The 12,469-nt window shown below is 39.1% G+C and overlaps 1 protein-coding gene across 7 annotated transcripts in view; it reads right to left on the bottom strand.

Annotated features, from left to right (window-relative positions):
* MEOX2 (mesenchyme homeobox 2) overlaps positions 1–12,469 on the bottom strand; it is a 230,549-nt gene that overhangs the window by 11,238 nt on the left and 206,842 nt on the right. For 6 of the 7 annotated variants that reach the window (XM_064167031.1, XM_064167032.1, XM_064167030.1 and 3 more), the window contains one exon: positions 5,458–5,630. In XM_064167031.1, coding sequence (XP_064023101.1) covers positions 5,458–5,630 — 173 coding nt within the window. Of the gene's footprint in view, positions 1–5,457; positions 5,631–12,469 lie in introns of those variants that run through there. The other variant, XR_010307518.1, reaches the window with a different exon arrangement.

Genomic DNA, 12,469 nt, shown 5'->3' with positions numbered 1-12,469 from the left:
TTTCTGTCTATATTGCATATGCTGCTTGGCATAGACAGAGATTTCTCCCCACCCAGAACCTCATGGGGTTTCTTTGCAGGTGTAGGGTCCATTCACAACCAACAGCTTGAAGCACTTGGATCTTTGCACATGGAATTGCTTGTTCAAACTCAATCAGTACTGCAAAAGTAAATATGCTGTTTGAAGCTTTGCCATGTACTTCTTGAAAAAGAATCATCACTCTCATCAAACTTATGCATGAGTTCTAATTAAGTTTGCCAGGAGCATTCTTTCCCCTGAAAAAAAGAACTGAGTTAGCACAGTAACTCTTACTGCTGGTATTTATATTCCTCAAGACAAATATAAAAGTATTAGTGAGTTTTATTTTATTAAGAGTGTTCCTTTAAATAAAACAATCCAAAGGATTTCAAGCCACACGGGCTTATTATTATAGTGTGTATAGAGAGTGCTTAACACATGGAAGCTTGGAATGAGCAGCTGCCTTTCAGAGGAGACGTGACAGCACAGTCAATCAGACAGACATGGCCAGGTTTGTCCTAGCAATACATTACTTGAATTTTGTGTGAAAGTATACAGGGGAATAATGTCATCACCTAAGCCAAGAAACTTTGTTTCCTAAGGTAGGAAAATAAAACTTTGCAAAGTAGTTTCCTAAATCTAGTTTTCTAAGGTAGGAAACTAGTCATGCTGCATGATGCACAGAGATTTACTCTTCCAGAGGTGGCTCCAAACAAACGCTTAGCTGAGGATCATCGAACTCCCTGCTGCCTCAGCATGGTGACTAAAGCAAGTAACTCTTACTTTATCATATATTATCATAATATCTGAAAAGATATTAGTGAATTCACTCATAATGAAAGATTGAGGTATCTGGATTTGGGAGAATCATAGAAATCATAGAATCAACCAGGTTGGAAGAGACCTCCAAGATCATCCAGTCCAACCTATCCCCTAGCCCTATCCAGCCAACTAAACCATGGCACCAAGTGCCTCATCCAGTCTCTAATGGAAAAAAATCTATTTATTATTTGTATAGTCCTAACAATGCAGTGCTACAGTGTAGGCTATGGTACTATACCAACATTGTCCAAATCCTGCTTGCTTCCCTTTCTGGTAGAAAAAAAAGCATTACAGATCTTTCTTTGGCTACCATGCATGTACCATCAGGGGGTGAGCAGCAAACACAGATGCATAAGCATTCTTCATTAGAACACATTTTTTTTTCCTTTGCCTATGCAAAATCCATGGCTTCTAGAAATGATTGGTGGCTTCTGGGTGGGTATTGGAAATGAAAGCAGAGTTCAGTCTGACTAGGTGGGATTTTCTGTTTATGTTGGCAAACAGAAGCATTACGTCTTCGGACTGTTTATTCCGGTAACCTTAGCTAGCCTGCAGAACTGCAACATTACTCTTTTGATTAGCTCCATGCAAAAGGATCTTGTGAGGTGGAAAGATCTCCTACTCCTTCTATATTTGGCAGAACCAACTCCATAAAAATTTTGCCACACCTCTGATACCCCACTTGCAGCTGCTTCCTCTCCTCATCCCACAGCAAGATATTAAAAGTTTGCATGGAACCTTCTCCAGCTTTATCTGGATGTACAAAAAAGCCAAGAATGTGCTTGTCAAGGTTACAAATATCTAGGGAGCCGAGATAGTTTTTAGTTTAACTGGCTCTTCAAAATAAAATAGAGGCCTGCCAGCTGAAAATTATTAACTGTTGGCTGAATAGGGATTGTAAGTGCACTCTATAGGAGATGGAGCAGGAATTATATGTACCCGTACTGCTGGAATTCTTACCATAATAGAGCCATCCTACCACCAGATGTGTTTTTAGTGCTCTCAAAGTCCACTCTTAATATCTAGGCAATTGAGGCATTTATTTCATTTCATCCTCCTGTCTTGTAACTCAGGTTTCCCTTTTAGGCAGTGATAGGATTACCTCCCTCTCCTGATCGATATGTTGCGAGGGCTTTGTGTCCATTATTCTTTCAGTGAAATGGCTTTCCTTGAGTCATTTATGTTTGAACTGATCTTGCAAGTTGTTTCAAAACTCAGATAGATCCTTACTATGATGACTGTAGAAAACTTTAATGCCCTTATATAGTTTTTTAAATCTAGTCAGACATATCCTTTTTTTCTACAGCCTGTTTAAATGTCAGAAAGGTAATTATGAAGTGTTAGTTGGTCAGTGCCTCTTTAAGCAGTGGTGTATGGTTGAAATTATCACTACAGTCAAGAGGAAGATAGAGCTTTCTTAAGATAATAGGCTCCATAATTTATCTCACATCTTGGGAACTCAGTTGTAAATTTAGGATGACCCAACAGTACCTTCCCCAGATTACTTTTTGCTCTCTTGCCTTCTGAATAATTTGGTGCTTGTCATTTTTTAAAAGCACAGTAAACCAATTCTGCTAAGCATGAACATCAGGGCTTGGGTCTGCTCTCAAACCCATTTTCTGAGCAGATACATAAGTTCACCCAGTACCCACTGCTAGTTTTTGTCACTGTATTATCTGAAGCAAGTTTCAATACTCAGTCTGCAACTGCAGTGTTTCATGAGAGGTTCCAACACAAGTAAGTCTAGAGTATGATGAGATTGAAGTTACTACTTGTGTGTTCACTTATTTCAAACAAAGGAATTACTAACAGGTATTGTTCCAGAAATAGTCAATTTCTACAAATGCTACCTCACTGGAGAGTGGTTTCTAGGGTTTTTTTTTGGAGTTCCATCAATATAATTTAATTCACTCATGGTAACTTTAGAGACAGGACTGGTTTTGTTGCATCTTTTTAAGATAGCTATCATACATTATCTCCTCTGTTTGGGCAGCTAGTAAAAGAAAGTAATATGAGTAGCAAGAAACAAATAAATGCTCTTATCCCACTCAAGAATAAGCATTCGTTCTCCTAATGATAAAAAGACAGATCCTGAATATGAGTTCAGTCTCTTAATTGGAAAACAAAAGAAGTATTGGTGTCACACTAGGTTCGCCCTGGAGTACTTTTCAAGTCACTGAAGGACTACAGATGCAAAACAAGTATGTGAGAAGAGTTAAGCCTTTTGACTTACTGCGTTCAGCTCCTGAAGACTACCACGTAACATGGAAGGCTGTACCCAGTTCCATGCCTGTTTTCAACATTATTCCATCAAAGCAATATCTTTTTGCTTTTAAATAGTCATTTCTAATTGACAACATTGGAAGTGACACCATTACTTGGCATCATTACTGTGATTCAGAAAGTGAAAAATACGTCCAGAATTTCCTCTCATTTTAGTTTTTGGTTTTGATTTATTCTCTCTCCCCTTTTTTCTTTTTCTCTTTTTTTTTATTTCTTCTCTCAGACCATTTTGTTGTGGCAAGATAGAGAATTGAACTCTATCAAGCTAAAAATCTTAACACTTTCCTTTTCTAAGTTAAGGGTAGCTTTAAGGATGAAAGCCGGGAGGAAGGAAGGAAGGAAGGAAGGAAGGAAGGAAGGAAGGAAGGAAGGAAGGAAGGAAGGAAGGAAGGAAGGAAGGGAAGGAGTTCTGTCTAGCAGCTCAGTTGTCATTCTGTGATAATCTAGGGAAGCAGTGAAAAATTAGATTACATAATTAGATAAACTGATTATCATTCTATATAAATTATCACAATTAACAGCAGACTGCTTAGAACCAACATTAAGTGGCAGCTAGAAAACAGCAAGTGTTGCCATGACTTAGATGAATTCTCTGCACTGGCGTAGCGCAGGTTGCCTTTGCTCCTCCAGAGACAATATTCAATTTTTATCTGTCCCTTTTTCTTTAGGACACTTTTAGGACACTTTTTTCACTTAGTTGTACAACTCAACCTGATCTTGGAAGGAATGACTAAAGAATTTATCAGAGGGAATAGTTCAAATCCAGGCCAAATTCACCATTATTAAATATGGAGATATGTTTTCTGAATTCAGCTGACCAATTCCTATACAATTGGTCAGTAGATTTTTTTTAAGATCCATTTATTATTGCTCAGTTCCACTCTGACTCTGCCTAGAATTCATTCCTCCTCCCCTCACCTGTCAAAACCAGGCATGGAATTTAACCTAATAAGCTTGCATTAGTCAGTGGAAATCAAAAAGACAAAATGTTATCAATCGTTTGAAACAAAATTATGTGCTTTACAAAGTAACTGAACCTGGCAACATGGTCAAGTCAAACAAGAGAAGCTGACTTCTTAACATGCTGGAGGAGACAGCCATTCAAAGGGGGAAAAAAAAGTTCCTCTTGCTTGTATGAGTAAATATCACAAAATCACAGAATTGTCAGGGCTGGAAAGGACCTCAAAGATCATCCACCTCTAACCTCCCCTGCCATGGGCAGGGACACCCCACACTAGACTACTGGCCTCAAAAACTTCCATATGTGTTCATATGTATAGAAAACACTGGAATTTCACTAAGATGTCTCCTTACAGTAAGTGTTAATGAAACTGAAGAACAATGCAAAAGTTCTCCTATTTGGAGTTCACAAATCATAGTGATATTTTATACCTTCCCTTGAGTGTGTCATTATCTTCCTGATACTTTCTGAACCAACTCCCCAATCTCATGCTGATTCCTGACAAAGGCTTGACTGTCTTGAGTTGGCAAAAAGCCTTCAATTTTAATGATAAACCCATAGGTAATATATCATCAGATTTGGTGTGCTTGAGCCCAGTATCCTACAAGTCTTTACTAAAACACATTTAAATAAACATATACGTTGATATAATAATTATTATTTGAAATGTGACCTGGCTACCTGTTTAGTGTGTTTGGACCAGATCCCAAAACACTTCAATATATGGTTAACATGAATATTGCCATCAGAAATTAATGTGACGACATGCATGATGAAAGTAGAGCACGTGCAGAAGTGTTTCCCAAACCCAGCTTTGGTGAGCAGGAAACCAACAGCAGAGATAAGAAATTCCACAGTCTCCTCTGCTTTCACAGCACAGGGTAAGATAAAGCGGTTAAAACTGCCTGTACTCCAATTTTGCTTGTGTTCCCATTCTTGCTGCCGTCTGGAAACAGGATGTTCAGAAACTCTCTGGACAAATGGCAAGTGCATATATTTAGTAGACTGAAACAAGATGCTCCTATTTGTTGCATGCAAACAAACAAACTGTTTCTGCATGCAGTATGTGAGACCTACCATTTTTTTCAGCCACATCAGTGTGGGCAGATTAGAAAAGATGTGCACCAGTTCAACAGATATGTTACTCATGCCTGTATCTCCCATCTCTGCCTACTGAATGAAGCTAATTTGCAGCCAGTGCATATAAAACATAAATTAGTTGCACCGTGGAAAGAGTATAAATGTGTGTAATTGTGATATAAGCATTCAGCTGGATACATCCAACACATCTATTAGTAACAAAGAAGAATGATACTGTGAGTGGCTACTAATCATTGGGCAAGAATTTAAAGTTCATTATTGGTCATCAGTACCTGTCTTTCAGTGAGGTCAAGGTTTACTGCTATCTCATATCGCCTCAGCCTGGTCAAATAGTTATGATGAGCAAATTCTGCTTCTAACTCTCTGATTTGCTCCTTGGTGAAAGCTGTCCTTTCCTTCCTGGGTTTACTGTTGACCTCTGACTTGTAGTTTCCTTCCTGGGAGTCTGAAACAAACAAACAAACAAACAAACAAACAAAGTTTAAAAATGGATGTAACAATAAGTGTACAGCTGAATAGGAAACAACCCCCAAAACAGCAACTTTCTTCTCTCAGAAACTCATCCTTGCCTTCATGCCTATGGATTCTTTGCTGTAAACCAGGAAAGTAGCAGTAATTCCAGCAGATGCAAGCTGCTGCTTCCATTCATAAACATCAAGCTTTAGTTTAAAACCTTGCAGTGTTTAATTTCCTAATTCTCTGTAGAATTTCTGCAATGCTTCAACTCCTTCCCACTTCTGGAAACTCTCAGTGCATATCCAGCCACTACAGGATGTGTATCATATGATAAGTGTCTTAATGAGTAATACTTCAAGAATCTCTCTCTCATATCACTTCACTAATACCTTAAGCCAAAGCTCTGTTGTAAAGAATGCACTTTCAGGGAAAGGTAACAAGACAAACCACAGGAAATTCAACACACACCAAAACTGACCTGGCGAGCACATCCCATGCGATAATCAGATCTTGTCTTATTCACGTCACAGTGCAGATAGGGAGGTTACGCAGCAGCTGCTACCAGCATAGGAACCACAACAGTGGTTCAGCTATCAGTATAGCTACAACAACAGCTCACTCCCCAAGGAATACTTTGGCAACAAACAGAGAAGCTTTGCTGAAAGTTTCATTACCACCCCCCTGATTCCTTTGACTATCAGAAACAGGTACATTTCACCCTGAGCCAAACTACCGAACTCAGTGACAGTTATTCTGTTGCTGTCTGTGAGGACTGACTAAATAAATTTTTAAATAACCCATTGATTAAAATAAATTAAAAAAAAATTATTATCACAAAAAAAAAAAAAGGAAAAAAAAGAGTAAGGGGAAAAAAAAAAGAAGAAAAAAAGAAAACAGGGAGAGTGGAGGGAAAAAAATAAGGGCCAGACATTTATAAGTTTGGGTATAATACAACACCTATAAACCCAAAATTAGCAGATCAGTAGGAGTATCATTAGTCAAATTCTGGCTCCATGAACCATCTTAAAAATGTCAGAGATAAATTCACACTTCAGCTGCTGATTTAAATAGAAACCTGCATCAACATCCAAATGAACAGGCCCGCAAGAAATCACTCCCTGGACTCTGTGTCAGATGAATCATCAATGTGCCTGAAACTGTCCAACTGGCCAGTGAGTCTGGTTTCAGAGCTGCAGTCAACTGTCTACATTTTATAAAGGCATAAATATCTTCTCACTTTTTGTAAGTTACTCTGTTGCTTGGAAGGGAACTTCTTCTTTGAAATGAGAACTGCTGGTGCTTGCCTCAGTCCTGTAGTCATTAATTTAAAATGTTTTAAAAAGAAAGGCCTCAAATCACTAAACTCTTAACTTTTTCTCTTCAGCCACAGCTCGAGTAGAGATTTCTGAGGCAGTACTCCATCAGATGGCACTCCCATCTGCTACAGTGTGGGGGCAAAGTCTGTTATCCAAACTCTACATCCAGATCAGGTCAAAACTACCTTAAACCTAGAAGCTCACATTTCTTCCTTCATCCTAGTTAGAGAACTACTGTCACTGTAACTTCTCTCCACTTCTTTCCAAAGAAGGAGCATGTACATTGCTTTTGTTCCTTGAAACTTCCTCATCTGCCACCTCATTCTAAGGTCCAAATACTATGTACATGATCGGAATGTAAATGCTTAAGCACCTGTATCAGCATTCCAATGAAACACTAAAGAAAGAGACCTAAAAGCTTTTTCTTAGCATTCAGATTTACCCTTTTTATACCACCAGACACCTAATTGATGCATGTTTGAAAGCAGGTGGGTGTGCATATTGTTTATCTGCAGTATGACACAAATGTATTTCATGCAAGACATTGCTGAAGTCCTCCTGTCTTGGTAAATCTGTGCGAGTGTGAAGCCGTAAGCCAAGAAGCCTTCCCCTGTCAATACTTGCTGCAAGAAAGATCCATGGCTCTCTGATTTCCAAAGTAAAGGTTGTGACTTTAAGTAAAAGTAATGCACCTACAGATGACACTTCTCTCATATTGAAAATTAATTACTAGAAATGAAGACACAGGCTTGGAAACATAACAGCAAGTGAGGTCAAGGGTGTAAAACTTTGATAGTTGCTGCTATCAGGAATGCTCAAAGGGAACATATTCAGAAGTACCCATTCAAATGTCTCTCAGGAGCAAGCTGATCTCTGTAAATTACTCAGATTTGTAACAGAAGTGATTTTTCTGCAAGCAGACAGTTCCATGAGGAAAACAGAATTATTGTACCGCAACTAAAACCATAAAGGAGCCAAGGCATCGTTTGAGTTAATACTCATGGTTCTGAGTTCCCAATACACAAGCACAGTTAGCATCCAAATTCCAGGCTCCTAGGATACTGATGTGCAGAAAGGGAAATGTAGCTGCATGAGTAGCATTTGTCCTTCATCTTTGCCAGCAGAGGATACAATGCTGCTAGCAATGTTAGCCCACACAGATCCTGTGCAGATAAAAGCTGCTTGGACAACTGGTTTAGTCATTTCTGTCATTGCTGGATACTACCTTTCAGTCAGTGTTGGATTCTAAGTGCCTGGCAGCCACAGTTTTGTAAGCAGTGTGATCTCATTAGCAGACTGACACAGTGGAAAAGATTCCAGTTTGTTTGTTGTGAATGTCATTGAATGTATCTGTAATAGACCAGATACTCCGAAAAAAAACCCAAACAAACCCACATCATATATTCCAACACAGCTGAAAGCAAGAATTGGAGAGGTACACAGGAACCTGAGACAGGTACCCCAAAAGCTGAGTCTTTCTCAGTGCTGAGATTCACACAGCAGAACAGGGGCAGTCCTAGGAAATCTGTATCAGCAAAGATCTGTTTAGCAAGGCAATGGTGTCTTGCTGAATCAATGCATTTGACATATTGAAAATAGATATTAAAGAATACTTAGATGGATACTAGTTAGGTGAATGCTAGTTATGAGTCCTTGCTGTCATCTGACTTTGTGGCAGTGTTTCTGTGGCTCCTGTACAGATTGCTTTTTGCTTCCCATTGACATCATGCTGCTTGGAATAGTAATCTTTAAGCAACCTTACCTGCATAAATTTTGATTGTTTTAATTTCCAAAGCAGTAAATCTAGATTTTCTGACTGGTTCTTTTTAGCAAGCTCTGTAGAGCCAGAATCGGGAGCTCACATCGCTTTCTGACCTTCAGCTCCCTGTTTGTGTCACCTGACTGGCTTCTCTTTGGTGGAAAATGGGTGGGAGACTTGGAAGAGATTTTTGGCAGAACTCGTGTCAGCCTACATCTGGTTTGCAGCTGTTGCAACTAAGACAAGAAAAAAGTCCCAAGAACCGAAGTTTTCTTCTACTGGCTACATCTTATGCCAAATGGTAGGTGTAGAGGCAGAGAACAAAGCCTAGGGGGATCTAAGTTACACTCCTTGCCTCCTCTCAAAAGGCACATGTAAAATACATACAGATGGTACAAACCACTTGATGAAAAATACAGCAATCTATATTGTCTGTCTTCTGCCTTCTCCCAGACAAATTCTGGCACACTCTCAGAAGATGTAGCCTACATGCAGGTATTAGTACTTTATGAGTCCCTCCTTTGTTCTTTGGATGTTAAGTAATGCAGGCAGTTAAACACTGCATTCTGCTTTGCAGCTCACACCTCTCAGAACTCTGAGAGTTCTCTCAGTTTTCAAAAATTCCAGGCTGCATCTTTAATGTCTTCTGTTGGACAGAAAATGGTTAACTGATGTAGAAGGTACCGTTTGGAAAGACATCCAACACTATAAATCACTGTTCCACAGATCATTGGGAGGCATGTGTTTTTCCTAAGTTTATTAATAGCTCAATTTAAAAACAACATTGCTTAAAAAAAATATAATTGTACTATTCCTCACCCTCAAAAGTCATTTTTTAGTTTAGACTCCTTAAGGAAAGGTCTCTGGTAATCCCCGTATTTGCACTGTCCTGCCAGAGGTCATGTTTCCTTCCCTCTGTATCGTTGAGACATGAAGCATACCAAGAAAAAATAGAATCTAGCTCCTATGTGTAGAAAACATTCTGGCAATTTTGCCTTTTCTTTTTTGTTTTTGCATGCCCAGGGTGAAAAATGACTGCTCACAGAATAAGGAAAAGAGAGTGATCAGAAGATCTGTGACACAAGGATCTGCTGCTAACTGGGTAGGGTCAGAATCACAGGCAAAATGTGTAAGAAGCACCTAATATTATTTTCTTGGATTAGTTCAACAGCTGATGTACCTTCATGTCTCAGACAGAAATGAACTTTCAGTTAACATCTGCAATATAAGATCCCAGACAAAGAAATTTAGCAATAAGTCAAATTGGCAGTGCTCTGTTAGTGCTTTCTGGTGGTTTTCAGATCCTGACAGCAAGTAGTGACAATGATCACTAATAATTTGTGACTAAAGGGCCATTGGGATTCCTCCCAAGGGCTGCTACTCAGCATCCAGGTTTTCTACTTTGACTCACAGCACTCAACAATTACTCTCAGAAAATCCCTATTGTAATGTCCCTGCTCCTCATAGAAAGCATTGGACTAGATGACTTTTAAAGGTCTATTCCAACTCAAACTGTTCTATGAGTTCTATGAACAATCTATTTCCAAACTCATTTCACTACATGTTTATAGCAAAGCAGGATAAAGCAAATGCTTTTAATTGCATACCTGCTTATAAATGATGTTCAAGTGTTTGAAGAGAACTACTACATGAAAAGCAATCTATACAAAGTAATTAATGCAAGAAGCTTGCCACTTTAGTAGCTTAATGTTGTGTGAAAGAACATTCATTTAACCTTAATTCCTCTGTGTTTGTTTAAAACATAACCATGTAAACAAAAGCTATAGAGCTTCTAAACATCAGCAAGACATAAAAATGATACATGACTCAAAGCAAAATGCCTTTTTTCTTTCCCTCTTCAAAGTAATAGCAATAACAACTTAAAAAAATACGTGAGGGTAGTGCAACGCTGGAACAGGTTGCCCAGGGGGGTGGTTGAGGCCCCATCCTTGGAGACATTCCAGGTGAGGCTTGACAGGGCTCTGGGCAGCCTGATCTAGTAAAGGATGCCCCTGCTTACTGCAGAGGAGGCTGAAGTAGATGACTTTGGAGAAACCTTCCAACTCAATCCATTCTATGATTCTATGAAAACTACTTTTGTATCAGGGCAATAATAGAGGCAAATATTCACCAGAAACACACATATAAGGAAAATGCTGTGCTACTGAAGTGGCAAAGGGACATTATGAAGGAGAGGACAGCTTTATTTTTCAATGGTCAGAAGTACATATTGGTATCCAGCTGCACTGCCTAACCTAATTGTTTCTGATATTTTATAGTTAATTATATTTTTTGACAAAATGAAGTAGTTACTGAGACACAAGCAAGGAGCTGGCATAAAGGTCTCCATATGGTTCCTATTGATTTGCCAGTAACTACATGTGAGAACAAGATTTACCCAGAAATAGTCACTCAAACATTCTTTCACATTTAATAGAGAATACTATGCAGCTTACCCAGGATATTTTTTATCTATTTCCATTTCAAAGTTGCTCAGAATTCATATGTAAACTTACCCTGTGTCCAAAACACTGCCCACTGCTCTGTATCATCCTAATTTAAATCCTTACTCCCTACTTTTGAGTATCTTTTTAATGAAAAAAAAACAAAATGAGTTAAATCCAGGGCTATATGAAACTGGTCCATGAAACTACTTTGCTGCGCCTATTCTTGTTGGCACCAGTTGAGACTACACAGCCAAATGCTGCAGACTTAACCAATTATTTTTTGTTTCATCATTTTCCTTCCTTTTAAAATAATTTAAATAATATTCTTAGAGGATTTTGCTCAGTACTGTTCCAAATCACTGAGCATATTCAGAGTGTCTGTCTACTTCTGCAGCTGCCATTCCCTGAAAGTATTTAGAGAATCCTTTCATAGAATCATAGAATCAGTCAGGGTTGGAAGGGACCACAAGGATCATCTAGTTCCAACCCCCCTGCCATGGGCATGGGCATCTTACCCTAGATCAGGCTGGCCACAGCCTCATCCAGCCTGGCCCTAAACAGCTCCAGGGATAGGGCCTCAACCACCTCCCTGGGCAACCTATTCCAGGCTCTCACCACTCATGCTGAAGAACTTCCTCCTCACGTCCTTCTTCCTCAGTTCCTCATCACAATTTCTCTGTAAGCACCTATGAACACATGCTCTTCAATGCACAAAATAACCATGACTGATAAGTCTTTTTCTCACTAACATGCCAGCTATTTTTCACCCTTTCCATCAGTGTCCACCAACATGTTTGGTGCCTCCAGACTCCCTCAAGAACCACAGCTCAGATCTGAGAAGTAAAAGAGAACAAAGGAAATAGGAACAAACTGCATCATCCCTTCCATAATTCACAACTGTGAACGTGCAAAGAGGCAAAGCTGCACAGTAGCACGAGTACGACATCAACATTCCATGAATCCTTCTTTTCATTCTAATGAAAATGAAGTTTGTTTGCTTATTGAGTTAATGCTTTCTAACCCAGTCTGTGGCAATTTACTATTTGAAACAGCCTTACATCCACTCCCAAAAACAACCATGAACTGGCACAGCAAAACCTGTGGGTATTCTGAAACACATAATAACCCAGCCTAAACCATTACCTACTAGTTATTGCTGCCAGCTTTTTTTGTTGTTAATGCCTCCTGAAAGTAGAAGTTCAGGAATTATACTGCAGTATTGGAAACACTGATTCATGACCCTGTGATGGCTAATGGTTCTTGAAGATAGCTGTGCTGGAAAAGATGTGTTTCTGGCAGGTCACCT

This window comes from Pogoniulus pusillus, chromosome 28, assembly GCF_015220805.1.
Source record: "Pogoniulus pusillus isolate bPogPus1 chromosome 28, bPogPus1.pri, whole genome shotgun sequence".
Classification (NCBI taxonomy): Eukaryota; Metazoa; Chordata; class Aves; order Piciformes; family Lybiidae; genus Pogoniulus; species Pogoniulus pusillus.
The sequence above is the reverse complement of the archived record's forward strand: the minus strand, read 5'-3'. Positions and strand labels throughout refer to the sequence as shown.